General features: G+C 30.8%; 2 protein-coding genes across 6 annotated transcripts in view; one reads left to right on the top strand and one right to left on the bottom strand.

Moving 5' to 3' along the window:
• The window catches only part of LOC126757400 (C3 and PZP-like alpha-2-macroglobulin domain-containing protein 8), a 185,511-nt gene that overhangs the window by 35,979 nt on the left and 128,777 nt on the right, over positions 1–20,755 (bottom strand). The gene's annotated exons all lie outside the window — the stretch shown is intronic.
• LOC126757391 (trehalase) overlaps positions 1–20,755 on the top strand; it is a 48,177-nt gene that overhangs the window by 27,090 nt on the left and 332 nt on the right. For 3 of the 5 annotated variants that reach the window (XM_050471266.1, XM_050471265.1, XM_050471269.1), the window contains exons 3-8: positions 7,683–7,703; positions 15,123–15,306; positions 15,419–16,297; positions 16,770–17,168; positions 17,244–17,388; positions 20,636–20,719. In XM_050471266.1, coding sequence (XP_050327223.1) covers positions 7,683–7,703; positions 15,123–15,306; positions 15,419–16,297; positions 16,770–17,168; positions 17,244–17,388; positions 20,636–20,718 — 1,711 coding nt within the window. In that variant the 3' untranslated portion in view covers position 20,719. Of the gene's footprint in view, positions 1–7,682; positions 7,704–11,654; positions 12,038–15,122; positions 15,307–15,418; positions 16,298–16,769; positions 17,169–17,243; positions 17,389–20,635; positions 20,720–20,755 lie in introns of those variants that run through there. The other 2 variants (XM_050471268.1, XM_050471267.1) reach the window with 2 other exon arrangements.

A 20,755-nucleotide genomic window follows, 5' to 3' on the forward strand; every position in this document is an offset into this window, starting at 1 on the left:
AATTATTTGAAATATTGAAATCGATATTTATATCCTGAATAGGGTATATTATGTTTGTAACACCGAGTAGGAATCATGGGTGACTCTATAATATATATGTACATATATGTATTTAAGTATATAAATACACTATGTAAAGCAGCGTCGCTATTAGAGGCCAAATACCATTGTAGTCTATCTGTCCCGTCCAGCAGTTTGTACATACGAGAACCACTATCTCAGTTTTTGATATATCGATCTCAAATTTTGCACACATCTTTTTCGCTACAGAAGCTTTTCTTTTCTTGGCACCACCAATATCGCTCCACTATATGATATAGCTGCCATATACACTCATCGATCCAAATCAAGTTCTACTATGGAAAACTTTTATATTTGCAAGGCAACCCCGCAAATTTCGAACAAATTGGTCATACCGGTCTAATATAGCATAAAGCAGCCATACTAACTAAACAATCAAAATAAATATAAAAAAATACAAATTTCACGGTATTTTTTTCTTTTAAAATAGTTATAATAAAAAAAAAAATAATCTTTCGTCCAAGTCTTTAAGATTTGTATCTCAAAGACCTGTGTATATTTTCATGAAGGTCGGTAGCACTCGAGAAGTCTTGCCAACCGACTTCAAAAACACAGTTTCGAGAAAAACGCTTTTAAAGACGGCGCACTTAGCCTAGCCAACCTCAAGAGAATAAGTTCTAAAGGCTGTATCTCTGAAACTATTACTTGGATAAACTTGAAAATTTAGAACAATACTCTAGAGGTGTTGTTGAATTTAATAAGACAAAAAAATTGATTTTTTGAAACCTGTAAACCCATATAACTCCTTATGACATAAGATATGCACCTGTGAAGAGTATTATAGCTTTGGTGCCACCAAAGTTGACAATTTCTCTTGTTTTAATTTTATTTAAACTAACTTTCGTTGTTCTAAAATATTTTTTAGACTATACCTTATAGATACTTTTTTTTTAAACAATAATTGGGATGTCTGTCCTCTCATCTGCACTTAAATTGATTTCGTTTCAAATGAAATATGATTACAAGCTGAGAACCATCACCAAAGCTACGACTTGAAAACTGAAAGCGAATCGTCACTTTGTAGTACTCGTTTTTTACAGCTTAAATAAGCTGAAGCCGATAGCAACGTACCGTTATTGATTTACAAAGCATTAATAGCAAATCGTAAATCCAAATCAATTAATTGCGCTTATGTTAAAACAACTTCAACTTCAGATTCAACCGTTAATACTCAATTGCATGTATGCATTTATTTATCGCATGCTACTAAAAAGTCATTATTCATATAAAAGATTTATTTGTTATAGTATTAGTGCTCGGTACCAACTTTCATTTTTTTTAAATATTCATTAGCTAAGGCAAAGTACCTAATGCAATTAGAAATATGTACATAATTATACATCTATATATTTAATTGTATTATATTAGTAATTGAATTTAGATCTTCTCCTCTAAATCAACTTCATTTCATATCCAGTTAATGCGAATTTGTGCATATGCATATAAATATTGTATAAAAATAACCTGTCAATCTCGCTTACATATCTGTTTCATAATTAACAGGTTGGTGCATTAAATTTCTACACTTTTTAATCGACCTGTATTTAAATAAAAAATTTTATAAATGAATTCCGAAACATGTTTCTACTGTTTTTATAATGAAAAAGCAACCAACTTTCTGAATATAATTATTTATAAATAGCCTTTATAAATGCTATATTATCTGTATCCTACCCTTCTAAGAATTGGGGAGTGGCAAACGACCAAATAGGTTACCACACGCCCTTATTGTAATTAATGTACTTAGATTATAGTTAAGTAGCTTTTCTTGTTTCTTCTAAGTGTATATTTATTGACAAGCTTGAACTTGAATTATAGTTGCTATAGAAGCTATTCTTATTTCCTTTAATTGTATATTAATCATAGCGAGCAGTGACGAATCGAAGAGGGCTATTCGTTTCTCAAAGGCTTGTTGGACGACTAGAAAATAACTTCCAACACTTCTAGGCATGAGCTGAAGTTTTTTTGAAATCTTTGCAATATTTTCTTTTATAAGAACTAATAGTTATTTTTAAAAGTTACTAAGAACTTAACTTGTTGGACATGACTTGAAGAACTTCGCATTTTCTTCAACACAGGAATTATTTTACAACGTATTGCAGATTTTTACAAACTCGACAAAGACCACAAGAACCCTCTGTGCGTTAATGACGCAATCAAAACTCTGTGCTCTATACATTTTGCGTCTATCATGCTAGACAATCTTAAATTAATTTCCTTTAATTACGTAATTTAATAATGTTTAATTGTTTTAAACAACAAGTGCCTTTTATACATACATACGCACATACAACAACTAATTAGTATATTTGTAACAAACGACTTAAACACTTTCCACCACTTTTACAATCGTAAAAACAGTCAACGACACTGTGATTCTCGTCAATTAAGCCAAATAATCATATAATATTATGGCTATACGAGAATAGGGCGTGTGTGCCTCCTCCTCATATACTCATTAGGATTTATTTTGTTATTTAAACTCGCGCAAGATATGTTATCAGTATCTGTTAAATGACTTGCTTTATCATTAAAGAATAGCAAATGTGCTATATGTAATTATAGTTGTGTTACTCGTATTATGTGAATACACTTTTCGGCACACTTTTAACGTCAGCAATGTGTACTTAATTTTATCTTAATTCTGGCGTAATGCATGGATTTAGAATTAACTCGATTGCATTATGATATATATTTATTAGTTTAATTTTATTTTTATTAATATTACTTAATACTTATGGGGATATATCCACTCGCATGGCGAATAAGGGGTTAAATGAGTTTCCTTGGGTAAAAAATAGCCTTTTTTCAACATTTTTTTTCTTATATAAAAAAGAAATATGTTATTAGAATTTTTTATTGTTACAAATATATACTATTAGCAAAGAAACTCTGAAATTTTTGAAAAAAAAAAAACGTTTGGAACTCGGCCATTGCGACGCCATTTCCGGTGACCCCACGGAAAAAACGCGCCGCGTTGGCAGCATAACTCCTTACAAGATCATCTAAAGTGAAAAAATACGTGTTTTAATTAAAACCGTAACTTAGAACTTGGACGAAGGAAAAAAACTAAAAAGTGGATTTTTGGCAGACATTTTTAAATACATAAAAATTAAAATTTCAGTGAAAATTTCGCTGCACTTTTTTCAAATAGTTTTATGCGAAAAAAAATTCTTCGTTCGAGTATTCACAAAAACAAAATTCTCTTTTTAAAAAAGTACCTTTAATAAAAAAAATTAATATATACATACATACATATGTATATACAAAATAATAAAAAATATTTTTTTTTTAACTTGTCAAATATTTTTTCCCAAAGAAGTTAAACAAAAATACTTTTTGTAAAAAAAATATTTTTATTAAAAAAAATTAAACAAAAATTCCTATTTTTAGATAAAATATTAAAAAAAATAAATAAAATTAAACGATTTTAAATATGTTCTCCTTGTGAAATTTATATTTTTAGCTTCTCAAATATTTAAAAAAAAAAATTTTTAAATCATCTTTTTAAATAAAATATTTTTAATTAAAAAAATTAAAATATATATACAAAATAATATACAGTTTTTTTTAAGCTTCTCGAGTATTTTTTCACTAACAAATTAAAACAACATTCCTTATTTTAAATAAAAAATTTTTAATGAAATTAAATTGTAGATTATAGAAAAATATTAAATATTTTGTTTTTAATTTCATAAGTTTCAAAAAATTATTTAAAATTCCACAAAAATGACTTCGTTCGAGTATTTAGGAATTTTTTCTCAAAGACCTGTTTAAAATGTCATGAAGATCCGTTGAGTAGTTCTAAAGAAATCTTGCCAACGGACTTCAAAACAAAGTTTCGAGAAAAACGCGTTTAAGGACGGCGTACTTATCCTAGCAAGCCTCGAGCACACATGTTCTCAAGGTTGTATCTCCGAAAGTATTACTCGGATCAACATGAAAATTTTGAACAATATTCAAGAGGTGTTGTAGAATTTGATAAGTCAATAAAAATTCGATTTCTGAAACCCGTAATCCCATGTAACCCCATAATAGCCGTTTTTTTCGTGATTTTTTTCTGGAGTAGCATTTTATTTAATTAATTGGGAGGCATTTACACCATGTAAAAAAATTCATACAATTAAGCTTATAACCGAATCTATGTATTTGCCGGATCCACTTCAAATTTTCAGAAAATTTTGAAATATAAATTCGATATATGTACGTATGTATTTGAAAAAAATTGATTTTATGAAATTCACAATCGTATTTATACAACACCATAAATATCAACGAAAGCTATGATGTTATTAATTTTATATGTGTATTGCCTTAGAATTATAACAGAAAAAAGCTATTTTGAGCCGTTGTATTCCCCTATCCGTTAAGTCAGGCGCAGTAAACGAGCTTAACGCCATGGCCAAACAATGCCAATTGACAATTCAGTTAGTCTACTATGGGGTCCGCTAACGCTATAATATTATAACTTTCTCATGCATAAATTAATCATTGCTTTTTTTACGATAAGAAACTACTTGTTATATGCAATCTGAAAATGTTGTTGAAATTATTAAGATTATATTGAACTTTAACTTTAAAAATCTGCAAAACACACGTATCTATGTAAACCTTTAAAAATGCGGATAAGATAAGATTACTTAATTTTTGCCATTATTCTACTACTTTGACGTGTTTGAAGCTCTTAAAAATACTTCAGCAATATATAACCTCATTAATGACTGCTTCAAAGAGTTATCAGCAAATCCCCTGCTGTCAAAAAACAGTTAGTACATATATGCTATATGTATGAATATGTTTTTTTATAACGGCTATTGCACCTACTCTTTTATTATTGTTTATCAGTATATGAAAAAATTTAGAAATGAAAGCCATTTTATAACAGGAAACTTTATTGCCGCTCCAACAATTTATTAGAGATCGCAGGGGAGTTGATTAATTCTACCACTGTTATTGCCAATTCTCACAAAAAATATTTATTTTATTAAATGATTTATTAAATGGTTTTTCAAAAATCATTTCCTCTGACCATAAACTCTGTACTAGCTAACAATTGTATCGAATTCATATATTTTCACCGATTAAAAATAAAATAATTTCTGATAAAGAAATTCTAAGTGCAAATTTCATTCAATCTTGTCGATGTAATCACATCCGATGTGTACGCTAACCTGTTATTTAGTGTCCCTTTCTCCGTGGTTCCCTTAGTTTGATCTTATATTCTTGCTTATTTACTTGAATTTCGAAGTCTCATGTTGATATTTTATTCTTTTGTTTGGCATACATTTTATTAATAATAAATGCGCTCATACTGCAGACAAACGCAACGGAAAATTATTAAATTTAATTTACTTACGTTAATACTTGCAATAACCTCGTTACACGTGTCATTTAAAAACGGGCAATATACGCATGTACTCCGTAAGGCACTCTGTAGAGAAACCTTGCTGAAAATTTTCATGCTGAGTTTGAAAAAAATTTTTAAAAAAGTTGGTTGGCACTTGATCTATGTATATAAGAAAAGCAGGCACCGTGCCTGGCCAGTGCTTAGGTGACTGTCGCGCCTTGAAGTGGTGTGATTTAACAGTCATGAGGTAATCTCACGGTAAGCTGGCTGCCAGCTGGTTCTATAAAAGAAACGCAGGCACGGTGCCTGGCCAGTGCTTAGGAAACTGTCGCGCCGTGATGTGATGTGATTTAACAATCATGCCCCTGCCCAGTGCTTAAGCGACTGTCGCGCCTTGAAGTGGTGTGATTTAACCGTCATGAGGTGACCTCACGGTAAGCTGGCTGCCAGCTGGTTCTATAAAAGAAACGCAGGCACGGTGCCTGGCCAGTGCTTAGGTGACTTTCGCGCCGTGATGTGATGTGATTTAACAATCATGCCCCTGCCCAGTGCTTAAGCGACTGTCGCGCCTTGAAGTGGTGTGATTTAACCGTCATGAGGTGACCTCACGGTAAGCTGGCTGCCAGCTGGTTCTATAAAAGAAACGCAGGCACGGTGCCTGGCCAGAGCTAAGGTGACTGTTCCGCCGTGAAGTGCTGTGATTTAACAGTCATGAGGTGATCTCACGGTAAGCTGGCTGTTAGCTGGCTGCCAGCTGGCTCTATAAAAGAAACGCAGGCACGGTGCCTGGCCAGTGCTTAGGTGACTGCCGCGCCGTGATATGGTGTGATTTAACAGTCATGAGGTGATCTCACTGTAAGCTGGATGTTAGCTGGCTGCATGCTGGCTCTATAAAAGAAACGCAGGCACCGTGCCTGGCCAGTGCTTAGGTGACTATCGCGCCGTGATATGGTGTGATTTAACAGTCATGAGGTGACCTCACGGTAAGCTGGCTGTTAGCTGGCTGCCAGCTGGCTCTATAAAAGAAACGCAGGCACGGTGCCTGGCCAGTGCTTAGGTGACTGCCGCGCCGTGATATGGTGTGATTTAACAGTCATGAGGTGACCTCACGGTAAGCTGGCTGTTAGCTGGCTGCCAGCTGGCTCTATAAAAGAAACGCAGGCACGGTGCCCGGCCAGTGCTTAGGTGACTGCCGCGCCGTGATATGGTGTGATTTAACAGTCATGAGGTGACCTCACAGTAAGCTGGCTGTTAACTCGCTCTATAAAAGAAACGCAGGCACCGTGCCTGGCCAGTGCTTAGCTGACTGTCGCGCCTTGAAGTGCTGTGATTTAACAGTCATGAGGTGACCTCACGGTAAGCTGGCTGCCAGCTGGCTCTATAAAAGAAACGCAGGCACCGTGCCTGGCCAGTGCTTAGATGACTCTCGCGCCTTGAAGTGGTGTGATTTAACAGTCATGAGGTGACCTCACGGTAAGCTGGCTGTTAGCTGGCTGCCAGCTGGCTCTATAAAAGAAACGCAGGCACCGTGTCTGGCCAGTGCTTAAGCGACTGTCGCGCCTTGAAGTGCTGTGATTTAACAGCCATGAGGTGTCCTCACGGTAAGCTAGCTCTATCAATCAATTTTTCCGGGTACAAAGCAAAAAAAAATTTTATTTTGTTTAAACCACCCTAATATACAAGCTTATGTATGTCTACACACATACTTAGCTTGTACGATGAATTTGTCAACTAAAAAAAGAAAGCAAATTTAATTAGATTAATTTATTTAATGTAATTATCTCAGTCAATGCATTCTCCAATTTACAAATACTTGCTTTTTGCGTCGTTGAATTAGTTAAAAGTGCTTAAATATATACTGACACTGCATATACCAGTGTCTGAAACGTGAGACGTACCCAGATGTGCATACATATGTATATAAATATATCCTAAGTATGTATGCGTGTATGTGATATGGATAAAGATACGTCAACTTAAATGTTAATATGTATGATTAATTCAACAATTTGCGGCAATAATCAATGACGTAAGAGGCTTCCAAAAATTGCGTCTGATTTGTACGAGCGATATTTTAAGCTAGAATTAAAAGCATATATGTACATATATGTATGTATGTACATATATGTATGTATATAATGCACATGTATACGATAACACGATTCCCCACTGTTCAATTATTAATCACTCAAGTCTTATATTTAATTTATGATTTTTTTTTCTTTTTTTTTCCTTCCCAAAATTACATTTACAGCGCCACCGAAGATGCCCAATTGTAAGTACAAATATGAAATCAATCATTCTTAGGTGTTTTCACCTGAAACCCGATTAGGTGAATGAATGAGGTCTGCAGCTAGGTTTCACGAAAAATAATTATATACTACAAGTAACAACAGAAATTAAAAAAAAAAATTAAAAAATAAAAAAAAAAAAATTAAAAAAATACAAAAAAAAAATTAAAAAAATTAAAAAAGTGCAAATAAACATATTAAAAAAATTAAAAAAAAGAAATGTTCAAAACAAAGAAATGAAAATAGAAAAAAATTGCAAATATTACTCAAAATGCAAATTTATGCCGAATATGCATTAGCACATACAGTTACTTCTAAAGCCTTCAAAAAATAGTTACAACGGTGCATTAAAGAACTAGATAAATAGCTTTGACAATAATTAGAATTGTAAAGCAAAAACTACGACTTAATGGTGTCAAGTGCTTAGAAATCACAGACAAGGAAATTTTCCCATATATGCATACACTCGCTGTTATCAGCGCCTAACCGGCCTAGTTAAAGAACACCCGCCTGTTTGCACGGTCAGCCCAAACGCTACCCATCCAAAGTGCTAAAGATAACACAGTTACATATTATAAATAAACAAAATGCGCAAATTCATGCAAAAATTACAATTTTTTACAAACACATTACATGTAATGAAATTACACTGCTGTACAGAAGTTTCGGTCCAACAACGAATTTGCATCATAAAAAAGAATAAATGCATTTGATGGCTTAACGTTCTCAGCTAAGTTGTCCAGCTTCTCTTTTACAGCCTCTACTTGACATTTTTGCAAAAAAAAAATCTGTCTTTTGGTACAAGTCTTGCATTGACTCTTTTCATAAGTGATGTTAAGATCTTCTGTTATCTCGCTGATGCCAGCATAACCATTTTTAAGCACTGTTTCTTTAATTTTATCGTCTTTAACAGTGGTGGCTAGACGTCTCGCATGAGGCAAGACCTTCACTGAATGCTCGGTGATAAAGTAGACTACCCAAAACACTTCTGTAAACATTTTCAACAGGCTCGTTGCTCAATTTTTACCCGTGATAAAAATCGCAATGTAAGTCCGATTCAAATTTGATCAGAGTTTAAAATCACATTTTTTCTTTAATCATAGATATTTATTTTAAATAAAGGTTTTTTGTGAGCGTGGGAATGAGAGTATATACTATTTCTTACTTGCATACATACTTTTTCCAAGGAATGCATCGACAATTAACTGCATAAATATCACCCAAAAGTTGTGTCATGATTCCGACAAATTGCATAATCACTCGCTGTCTAATTATAAAAAAAAAAAACAACAATCCGACACCTACGTACGCATTAATGCATATAGTTATCATAATTTCTTCACATATACATATGTATATAAGTGTGTGTGTCCTTAAAAATTGTTGAATATTTCATAGTTGTCGTTTAACGAAAATAGTCGCCACAATTACTTCCTGAGGCGAACTCAAATTAAACGTAACGCCACAAGTCACAACAGAAATAAGTTCATACATACACCCATACATGCATACATATAAACGTATAAAAGTCCAAATTTATGCGCGTACTCGTGTGACGAATAACGGTACTTTCACAATTACCGATTAAATTCACTAGTGATCAGTTTAAAAATAGAAAAGTACGCTGAGCCCACCACACAGCTTGTCGCAACATTAATAAACCCATAAACGCACACATGCACACATACATATGCTATTTATATGTGTGTGACAAATTCTTGCTGAACATGGACTTACATATGATTTTAGACGAGAATAAAAGTACCCTGTAGGAAATTCAACGTCTTAAGTGTAGCTTAAAAATGTTGTAAATTCAAAAATTTCGATTATTTTTTTGCGTTTCTTGATTTTCTTCACTAAAAAGCTAATAACAGTGAATAAAATTTAATGTTCCATTGAAATGATGAATGATAATGTTCAAAACAGCTTCGTAATAGCTACGTAAAGGTAAGAACGTAGTAAATCAGCAGGCAAAAGGCCGAATATCAAGGGTCCCAAAAATTTTAACATATAGAAATGCAACCTTTTCCAAAAACAGAAAGGAGAGTTGTTACAGAGAGGCTTTCCAGAAACATCGAAAACTTTTTCTAATGTATATCAAGGTCTTTTTCAAAACCGAAAGAAAATTAATTTTGAAACATATTAGAAAATTAGTTCTAAAAAATATTTTTAAAAAATTGTTTAACAAAATACATATTTAATAAATTTTTTTTTTGATATTTAAAAATCACATCTAACAAATTTTTGAAAACTACTTTTAAAAAAATATTTCAAAATTATTTCCAAAAAATTAAAAATATTTTTAACAATATATTTAAAAATTAATTTTAACAAAATTTATATACATATAAACATTACTTAAAAAATATTTTTCAAATTTTTTTAACAAAATATTTAAAAGTAAATCTAACAAAATATTAAGAAATTGTTTCTAACAAATGTTTGAAAATTACTTTTAAATAAGTACAGTATGTAAATAAAATATTTTTACAAAAGCTTTTAAAAAATTCTTTTAACAAAGTATTAAAAAATCACTTCTAACAAATTTTCGAAAATTATTAAAAAATTATTTCAAACAAAATATTTAAAAATTATTTTAATAAAACATTTAAAATTTACTTTAAAAAAATATTATATTTTTTTAACAAATTATTTAAAAATAAATTTAATAAAACATTTAGAAATTACTTCTAGCAAACTATTGAAAATTACTTAAAAACGAAAATATTTAAAATTTTTTCTATACAAATATTTAAAAATAAATCTAATAAAACATTTATGTACTTCTATCAAATTTTTGTAAATTACTAAAAATTATTAAAAATATTTAAAAATTATTTCTAACAAAATATTTCAAAAATTCTAAAAAAAATATTTAAAATTTACTTTTAATAAAAATATTTAAAAATTACAATTAATAATATTTAATAGACTAAATTAATAATATTTTTTAAATATTTTTCTAACAAATTTTTTTTAAATTATTTCTCCCCTTTTAAAAAAATGTACAAAATCGAAATATTGTCGAGTGTAAAAAATTTATAAAAACTCTTTGTAATATGTAAGAATTTAAAAAAAAGAAACACAATAAAGGCTAGGAAAGTTTTCAACACAAAATACTCATTTAGAATACCATTTAAAAGGCGCTGGGATACCAAAGTCACACCCACTAATCAGCTTTCATTTCATGCCGTGCCCTATAGGGTAGCGATAACCTTAACTTTCATTCACACTAAAATGTGGTCTTCAATTTTCGCAAACCAATACCAATACAAGTTACATTTCGTATGTGTATCCTCGTGTATGCTATGCCACAAGTACTTTAGTTATACCGATTATATATATTCGCGAGTACACTTGCTGCCTTGATCCACAAATAAATAGTTCAGAAACGCTTTAGAGTGGATCATTCACAAGTTAGCCCTCACTTCCGTCATTTGCGGCGTTGCTAGCGGAAGTCTCCAACTTGTTGTAAAAAACTGTATCGTTATACACACGAGTACGAGTAACGAGTATAAACGAGCATAAACGAGCATAATATCCGCGTCCGCCAGCTGGCATACTAAATATTAATTTGTCTTTACATCAATAAGACATGCGAAAATATTTAATACATACGTACATATGTGTGTGTGTGTGAAGAAAGAAATATTTACGCGTAATTGAAATAAAATATAAATTTTGTGTTAAAATTATGAAATCTGTGCATGGAAAAGGAAATAGCCTAAAAAGTGGTTAAAAGAAGCGTTTGTGCATTCCTTTTCATACAAAAAAGATTTAAAAAAAATATGTATAAAAATTAAATTTAAAAAAAAAATTAAAAAAATATATATAAAAATACATATATCTAGTATATAAAAAATAAATATATTTAAACGTGTAAAATTATTCAAAATAAAATTATCAATTCCTTAGCAGTATTTCGCTTCACCGACAAAAAAGTGTAGCACAGAAAAACATTAAAGGAAATCGAAGTCGAAACCATTTCGAGTCGAATTTAAATTACAATAAAAACATAAGTCATAAAAAAGTAATCAAACCAAAAGTATTATTTTCGTAAATCTACACTTAAATGAATCACGTTCCACTAACAAGGAGCTAAACGTTACTTACATAATTAAGCATATTTATTAAAAGTATTATTAAATTAAACTGTAAAAGGCAAAATGTTTGCGTTCAGGAGCGTTGTAAGCACGCGTTTTATGCCCATTGGCGCGCTTGTTATTCTAAATCTATGCGTGCGCGCGAGCTTTGGGCATACGATCCCTAGCAATGCGATACAGAAGCGACAATACGAGCCCGTGGGGCCGGAATCTTGGTAAGTGAAGAGCTATCAAAAAAAATATACATTTATAAAACTCGTGAAAATGCATTGTATCTCAAAGGCTTGTGTAAAATTTCGTGAACCGACTTCAAAAACACAGTTTCGAGAAAAACGCGTTTAAAGACGACGCACTTAGCCTAGCAAGCCTCTCAAGGCTGTATCTCCGAAACTATTACTCGGATCAACTTGAAAATTTAGAACAATATTCTAGAGGGGTTGTATAATTTAATAAGACAAAAAAAAGATCGATTTTTTGAAACCACTAAACCCATGTAACCCGTTAAAACTAGTAGGCATCGAACCCAACAGAATTTAAAATTTAATTTTGTGTTACAACTCATCATTTTATATACTAATACTAACTGAACAGTTCTTAGTATTTTTTTCTGTTAAACATATCATATTTAACGTTAGCGCATGCGGTTACCGTTCCGATATCTTAAAAACCAAAAGGAAATGAGCTGTTTATTATAAAGTGTAATTTATATTTACGTAAGTTTCTGTTCTTAAATTTCATACACTTTTCGTGGTAACACTTTTAGCTAAAGTGGCGCTACTTTCATTTGCCCACGAGAGACAGCTGAGTGTATAAAATCAAAATGTTAAAAATTAATGCAACTTCTTGGTCTCAGATAATTTTTCACATACCAAAAAAAATAATTTTTGACCGACCAATAAATGTGTAGAAAATGATAAGCCATCGAAGGTATAGTTCTGGTTTAACTGAAAAGAAAATCATAAAATATCGGCTGCTTCAAAATAAAGTTCAATTTTTTCACTTATTTTTTAACTTAATTGAATTTTTTAAAATTATTGGGTAGTCGAAAAAGTCTTTTCGTATTTTGTCAATAGATGTCGTTGCAGTCGTTTATCTCCAGTGCTACCAATCACATTGTGTCATACCATATGGTGTTGGAAAGATGAGATTTTATCAAAAAATTTATTTCGGGGAAGTTGAAAATAATGAAGAAATTCGCTATATTTTGAAAATTTTTTCAAAAAAAGGGAAGAATGCCACGCAAGCCACCAATGAAATTTGTGAAGTTTACAGAGACGATGCTGTTTCAGTTCGTGTAGCACAACAATATTTCGCTCGCTTCCGTTCTGGAGATTTCGAAACCAAAATGATACATATTTGTTTATTTATTAGTATAAATATAAAAAAATAAGTTTAGGTTTAATTAGAAATACGAAAAGACTTTTTCGACTACCCAATATTACAAAATTAAGATTTTTATTTTTGTTGCTTCATGTGATAGAGAGATATTTAAAAAATATACGTGCCATATATTAAGTAAATTGGCTGATTAGAACTTGAGATATTCTGGCATCGAAAAAAGTAGTATGGTTGCAGTCGCCATTTCACTAAAATGGCTATAACCTCGGTAATAATGTGAATTTTAAAAAATCCTTTTAGAGAGATATTTCTGAATATCTAAACTATGGTATTATGAAAAAGAAAATTTAAAATTTTTTAATTTTCTAAACTAGAATTCCCCCTTAAAAAAGTTTTTGAGGTAGTTGCATAATAAGTGCGCGCTTGGTATGGAATTTCATAAGGGTAACCTCAGCTGCGCAAAATACCAGCAATTCCTGGCTTAAATTCAAAAACTGTACGTGTCTTTTTGCGTTAGTCAATTTATGAATTTGTTTCGGAAAGCTGCTTCTTGCTGCACATGAAAGCATGAAAAAATGCATCTGACACTAGCGCAACTTTTCAAGGTGAAATTTCAAAGTTGAAAACTCGCCATAATTTGCAGTGAAATTATCGCTGACAGCTCTAAATGAGCAAGCATTAAATTGAATGAAAGTGCAATTTAAATGTGTGACATATGTATCTACCGGCATACCTATATAGAATATACAAAATGTGTGGGCGCGCTTGGGAAAAACATCATAAAAATAGATTTTTAGTTGACGTTAGTTAAAAAGTGTAATTAAATATTATAAGTCTTACACTTAAAAACACAAATGAGTTAATTTAAAACACTTTTCTTCCTGGATAATAAAATACTAATTTTAACGCAAATTATACCATTAAAAAATATTAAAGTGAACATATAATGGTTACTTACTCATTATTTTCAACAATAAAGATATCGAATTTTATTGCCATTGTTTTTAAAATCTTTGAAGACACCTCTAACTTAGGGTAGAAGAAGAGTTGTGCGAATAAAAGCACGAAAAGCTATTGTATAACGCAATCAAAGTAAAACATAGATCAAAGTAGGTGTGAAAAGAACGGCTGAACAGTCTATCGGGACGTAACCAAGTGCACCTTATCTGGGTGCACGGAGTAGGAGTAGGCAGAGAGAGGTATTAGCAACAACTCCAAGGCATGCGCCATGCCAAGTTGCTAATGGAGCGTTACAACCTCAGCAGGTTTAAATATGTAATCAACCTCCCTAGGGACGAACTAAGGAATTCTTTCTATCTCTGGTTCTGCTCCACCAAGCGAAATACATTCGCAGACCTTCCAATAGTTCAGTCGAAAGAGCATTTTTTATACAACTCGCCAGTAGACTTCGATGTCAATATCCGAAAAATTCATCAACATAGCAGTGATCAGTGTTCAACAGCTACTGGTGAAGAAAAATTACAATAATTTGGCCGTCTGTCGTGGGATCGATAATGTACTTACATAGCTTGAGCTTACTACCTTTCATTGCATATCTCCGAATGTTGAAGCTTTCCCTCTAGGCTGCGCGGTTGCTTTTCTTAAGGTTACTTTAATACTAGAAAGCAGAAATATGCTTCCGTTTATCCACTTCTGTTACCACTGAAAGGTCTTCAAATACTTTTCGGTTTCACGCACTTTGAATTCAATGAAATCCTTTACGAAACTATAAAATTTTAATCACGAACTGAAAGTATCACTCAGACATAAGAAATAAAGAAAACTTATACTGTATTTTTATACGAGTGACACCAAAGATTCGAAGTTATTTATGTATACAAACGACGTTGGTGCAGGGCCTAGCTGCATGATGCTTTCTTTTTGCCGAGCCTTCACACACATTTGGTGGAAATTTTGTATTTGGTTAAAATGGTTAATGTATCCGTTTTTATTTCTTGCTAGCCAAATCTATTGCCATGGACCGCTGCTGCACACCGTACAAATGGCACATCTTTACCAGGACTCTAAAACGTTTGTCGATATGAAGCTGAAAAATCTACCGGAAAAAACTATGGAGGAGTTCAACGCGTTCATGCTTAAGTACAACAACACACCAACCGAGGCGGAGATACAGGATTTTGTTGATGTAAGTGGGTTACATATACATATATACATACCTAAAAAGATTTGAAGTATCTTCAACAATATTATTCAGCTACTCTACAATTTAAACCACTTACTTTGCTTGCTTCTTTTAGACACATTTCGAGGAGCGGGGTAAAGAATTTGAAACTTGGGTACCGAATGACTGGAAAGAAAACCCTGAATTCTTGAACGCCATCAACGATCCAGATCTCAAGCAATGGGGCTCCGATTTGAATGGTATTTGGAAGGAGTTGGGCCGCAAAATGATCGAAGACGTGCACAAGAATCCAGAATACTATTCGATAATACCTGTTGACAATCCAGTTATAGTGCCAGGTGGTCGTTTCATTGAATTTTACTATTGGGATTCTTATTGGATTATACGCGGTCTTTTGTATTCGGAGATGTATGAAACGGCACGTGGCATGATCGAAAACTTTTTATCCATTGTACAGAGATTCGGCTACATACCGAACGGTGGTCGTGTTTACTACTCGGGACGTTCACAGCCACCATTCTTAACAGCTATGGTTAAGGCTTATGTTGACTTCAAGAAAGATTACAGTTTTGCTTTGGAAGCTTTAGATACTTTGGAACATGAATTTGAATATTGGATGAATAATCACACCGTGCAGGCCAAGGGTTATGATGTTGCTATCTATACAGATGCCTCCACTGGGCCACGACCGGAGTCCTACCGTGAAGATATTGAAACATCGGAAGCTTTTCGCACCGACGAGGCTAAGGAACAACACTATACCGAATTGAAAGCCGGCGCTGAATCCGGTATGGACTTCAGTTCACGTTGGTTCGTCAATGAAAATGGCACAAATGATGGTGATCGTACCGATTTAAAGACACGCTCAATTGTGCCCGTCGATCTTAATGCGTTACTGTATATGAATGCGAAAATAATTGCAGAATTTCATGACAAAGCAGGAAACAAAGCTAAATCCACTGAATATGAAGCGAAGGCTGCAAGGATATTAGAGGTTAGTATATTGAAGTATTAGAAAACGTTGGTGGGACAACTGTCCTACTGTATATGCAAGAATATTAGCCAGAACGCTATATTATAAGGAAGAGCTGGATTTCCCGAGACAATTTGAAATCTACTTCTGATTTGGTGGGGTTATGACTCTCGCAATATCATCTGCTGAGATGAAATTCATAGATCAAAGCGTTAATCGATTTTATGGTAATGATTTCAAATACTTTTTGTGAGTTGTTGTTGTTGTAGTGACAGAAAACACTCCTAAAGTATTCTCAAGGAATGATACCGAGTTTACAGTTTTTGCCTGGGTAAAAATACGGATCCTTTTCGGTTACTTCGGCCCAATTGTCATGAGAACGGACCCTAATATGTACATAGATATTAAAAATAATTAGTTGCTGACCCGAAAATCGTACAAAAAACTGGGAACAGAAATTATAATTTTTTCTTCTTAATTTTACTCTTTCAAGGCTATCCAAGCTGTACACTGGAATGAAGAAGCCGGTGTTTGGCTGGACTACGATATGATCAATCAGAAACCACGTAATTACTTTGTACCCACCAATTTGTCACCACTCTATACGGGCGCATTTAATAAATCCGACTCAGAGAGAATCTCGGCATCTGTGCTAAAATACATTGACGATTTAAAATTGGACAGCTATCCCGGTGGCGTGCCGAATACGCTCGCGCATACCGGTGAACAATGGGACTTCCCTAATGTTTGGCCACCAATGCAATATATACTCATTAGAGGTTTGGAGAACTTGGGCACGCCTGAGGCAAAGAAACTGTCAGAGCGATGGGGACATCGTTGGGTGAAATCGAATTTCGAGGCATACAAACAGACGCAGACGATGTTTGAAAAGGTTTGCAGCAATTGAAAATTTCAGAATATTAATATTTTTGTTTTTGTTTCATTTTTCTAACTTTTGTCTTAACAGTACGATGCGTTACACTTTGGTGGCCATGGCGGTGGCGGAGAGTACGAGGTGCAGAAAGGTTTTGGCTGGAGCAATGGCGTAATTATTGAGTTCCTCACAAAATATGGTGGCGACTTGTCCCTATCGAATAGTGCGGTATCAACAGGTGACGATGCGTTTAAAAAATAGAGAAACTAAATTCACTTAAAAAATAGCAGAATATAAAAAATAATAAAAAAAAAAATCGCGACTCATTACAGTTCATTTGTCTTTGTTGTTGTTATTGTCTCACAGCATATTGCTAAACTATATAAATATATACATATATATATATTTTATATAATTAGAGAATATTCATCTAAGATTGCATTGTAATTGTACAATAAATAAAATAGATAAACAAATTATTAAAAATTATTATAAGTACAATTGAAAATTTGTTTCATTAAAGCGTTAGGACATACATACACATACACGTATACATATGTAAACACACATAATAAATATTAAATGTGCATTTATTCATACCACAAATGTTCCCACACAAAGCCTCTCTTTCATCGTGCACTTCGCGAAGCCTGTAAAAATCGGTCATACATGCATATGTGTATATGTGAAATAAATGTACATAAAATAAATGTTATATTTTCATTGACAGTCTTCTTACTCGTTATTCACCATTGCACATAACCTAATTTTTATTTACAAGTTAGCAGAAAAAGAATGTTGCTGTATAAATACATGAGCTAAGTTCTAAAGGAAATAAAATTATTTAATTATTTTTAATTTTTTATAAAAATAAATTATATTTATTTAATATATTTTTGAACTTTTTAGTCTTTTTCCTCTAGAATATAACTGTTTAAATTAATTATAATTATTTTTTTTTTTAAAAATATCTCATAAAATTATAGTATTTATAAATATTTTTTAATTTCATAATTTTATATTTAATAAATTTTAGCATTTTTATTTTTTTTAATTTTTTAAAAAAAAAAAAAATAATAAGTTTATTATGATATATAAAAAAATATATTTATTATGATTTTTAACAATTAAAAAAAAAGTTGTTTCAAAAATATATTTCTTTCAAAATATTCGTTTTAATAAAAAAATTGGACATACTGAATTAAATTATTCACTTTATATTTTAAATTCATTTAAAAATAAAAAATAAAGTATAAAGTTTTAAAGGATTTTTTTCTCAATTGTTATTTCGATTTAGGTTTAGAAATAAACTAAAAGTAAAATTAAGTTCAAAACTAAATTATTATAATATAAAATATATTTATATAACTTTTGAACAACTGAAAAAAAAATAAAAATAAATCATTATAAATTCTATATATATTTAAACTCCATTTAATTAAATTTTTAATGAATTTAAAAATTTTGTTTTGTTTAATAATTGTTGCTGTTTTTTTTAATTTACAAATTTTATCAAATTATAATTATAACTTAAAATAAAACTGAATGAAAAACCAAATTATTACGATATAAAATATATTTATATAACTTTTAAACAACTAAAAAATTAAAAAAAAATCCTTTTAAATTCTATTTATATTTTAACTACATTAAATTGTTTAAGAAATTTAAAAATTTTACTTTTATTTATTACTTGTTCCCATTTTTTTTTTATTTATCTTTATTTTGATTTTTAAATAAACTAAAAGTAAAAAACAAAGTATATAAATTTTAATTTAAAAAAAACTAGTTATTATGATATAAAAATATATATGTATATTACTTTTAAACAATTAAAAAATTAAATACCATTTTAAATTCTGATTATTCTTTAACTCCATTAAATTAGTTAAATTTTTTTTTGTATTTTTTTTTATTAAGTAATTATTTTGTTTTGAGTTTAATTTGCCTTTTTTGTGTTAAAACAAAAAATAAAATAAAAGTAGACACAAATAAATTTGAACTAAAAGGAACTCAACTTATTATGATTTAAAAAATGCATATTTGTTATGATTTTTTATCAAATAAAATACAATTTATAAATAATAAATTTAAAAAAATATTTTTATTATTATTATTTAGTATTATTATTATTATTATTATGTTATTATTATACTATTATTATTATTATTATTATTATATATGTATATAAAATAAAATTTAAAAATATATTTTTTAATTAAACTTTTAAATAAATAAAAAAGTATACACCAATATTTATTTTAACTCCATTAAATTATTATTTCTTTATAGAACAAAATCAAATAAATATTTTCAATTTAGTTTAGTTCTAGATTCAAGTATACAATAATAAAATATCAGTTAATTTATTTTTTCAAACGAGAAACTTTTTTTTCCAGTTTTTATTAGTAGAAATAACAGCAATATTTATAATTATAATGTATTATGTATTTATTATAAATTGACAATTAATTTATTGAAGAAAACTTAACCTCTGATTTGGCACGAACTGATAAAAAACTACTTTTCCACGTATTTAAATACAAAATCTTCATTGTCACACTTAACACTTGTTGTAAGCCTCGTCTTTGATGACCTTCAGTGCCTTCAGCGAAATTATGTTTTTGATTCCGGGTCGTTTTTAAAGCGCCATTTACTAAATTGTCAGCGCAATGATTCTTTTCCCTAGTGAAAATCGCCAAACATGTAAACAAACGCTGTCAAACAGACACTAATGTATTTCGCAATGAACCAATCCGAGTCAAATTTGATCAGACACTGTAAAGAAAGTAAGTTCGTCTAAACCAAATCTCAAACAGGAATAGAGCTCAAAAACTTCAGTTTCCTCCAGACGTACTTTTACTTTTTTTGTTAACAGTTAGCAAAATCTACAGCGGTTCGTCTGTCTGCATATACGCGAGCTACATTAAACGAAGAAATTTTCCAAATACTATCAGTTGCTATAGAATCTATAAAAACCGAATGATCAGAAAAAAGTTCTAGTATGGAAACTTCTTTATTTGTAAAGGGTATACAAGCTTCGTTTTCTATGACTTTTATTTTTATTTTTTTTTACTTTTACAACAATTACTTGTTAAAGTTTTTATATTTTTAATGCTCCTTGACAATTTTCACACCATTATTCGCTGTAAATACACAAATAATTAAGCATTCAACACATTTTTTGTTCTTTATGTTGTATTCTAAGTAATTTTCATAAGTGTAATTAAAAAACAATAATAATAATAATTTAATAAAATAAAATTTTATTAATAATAATAATAATTTTCATTAAAAAATAATATTTATATGTTTAATTCAAAGAAATTAATTTTAATAAAAATTTTCATCGAAAAAAACAGTTAACTTGAAAATAGTAGATAAAATATAGGCCAATAACCACATAACTATGTTTATAGATACATACATATATGTATGTATATAACGCTAGTTGTTTACCATAATCAAAATATATTATTTTGCAGTTTCGAAGAATACAGTTTTCAGTTTGACTGTTGCGCTGCTGATTTCGGTGTTTGGAACAATGCTGGGTAGATCGTTGTGGTGAGGTAGATCCTCAAAATAGATTAAGAATATATTGCAGA

This window comes from Bactrocera neohumeralis, chromosome 4 (assembly GCF_024586455.1).
Source record: "Bactrocera neohumeralis isolate Rockhampton chromosome 4, APGP_CSIRO_Bneo_wtdbg2-racon-allhic-juicebox.fasta_v2, whole genome shotgun sequence".
Classification (NCBI taxonomy): domain Eukaryota; kingdom Metazoa; phylum Arthropoda; class Insecta; order Diptera; family Tephritidae; genus Bactrocera; species Bactrocera neohumeralis.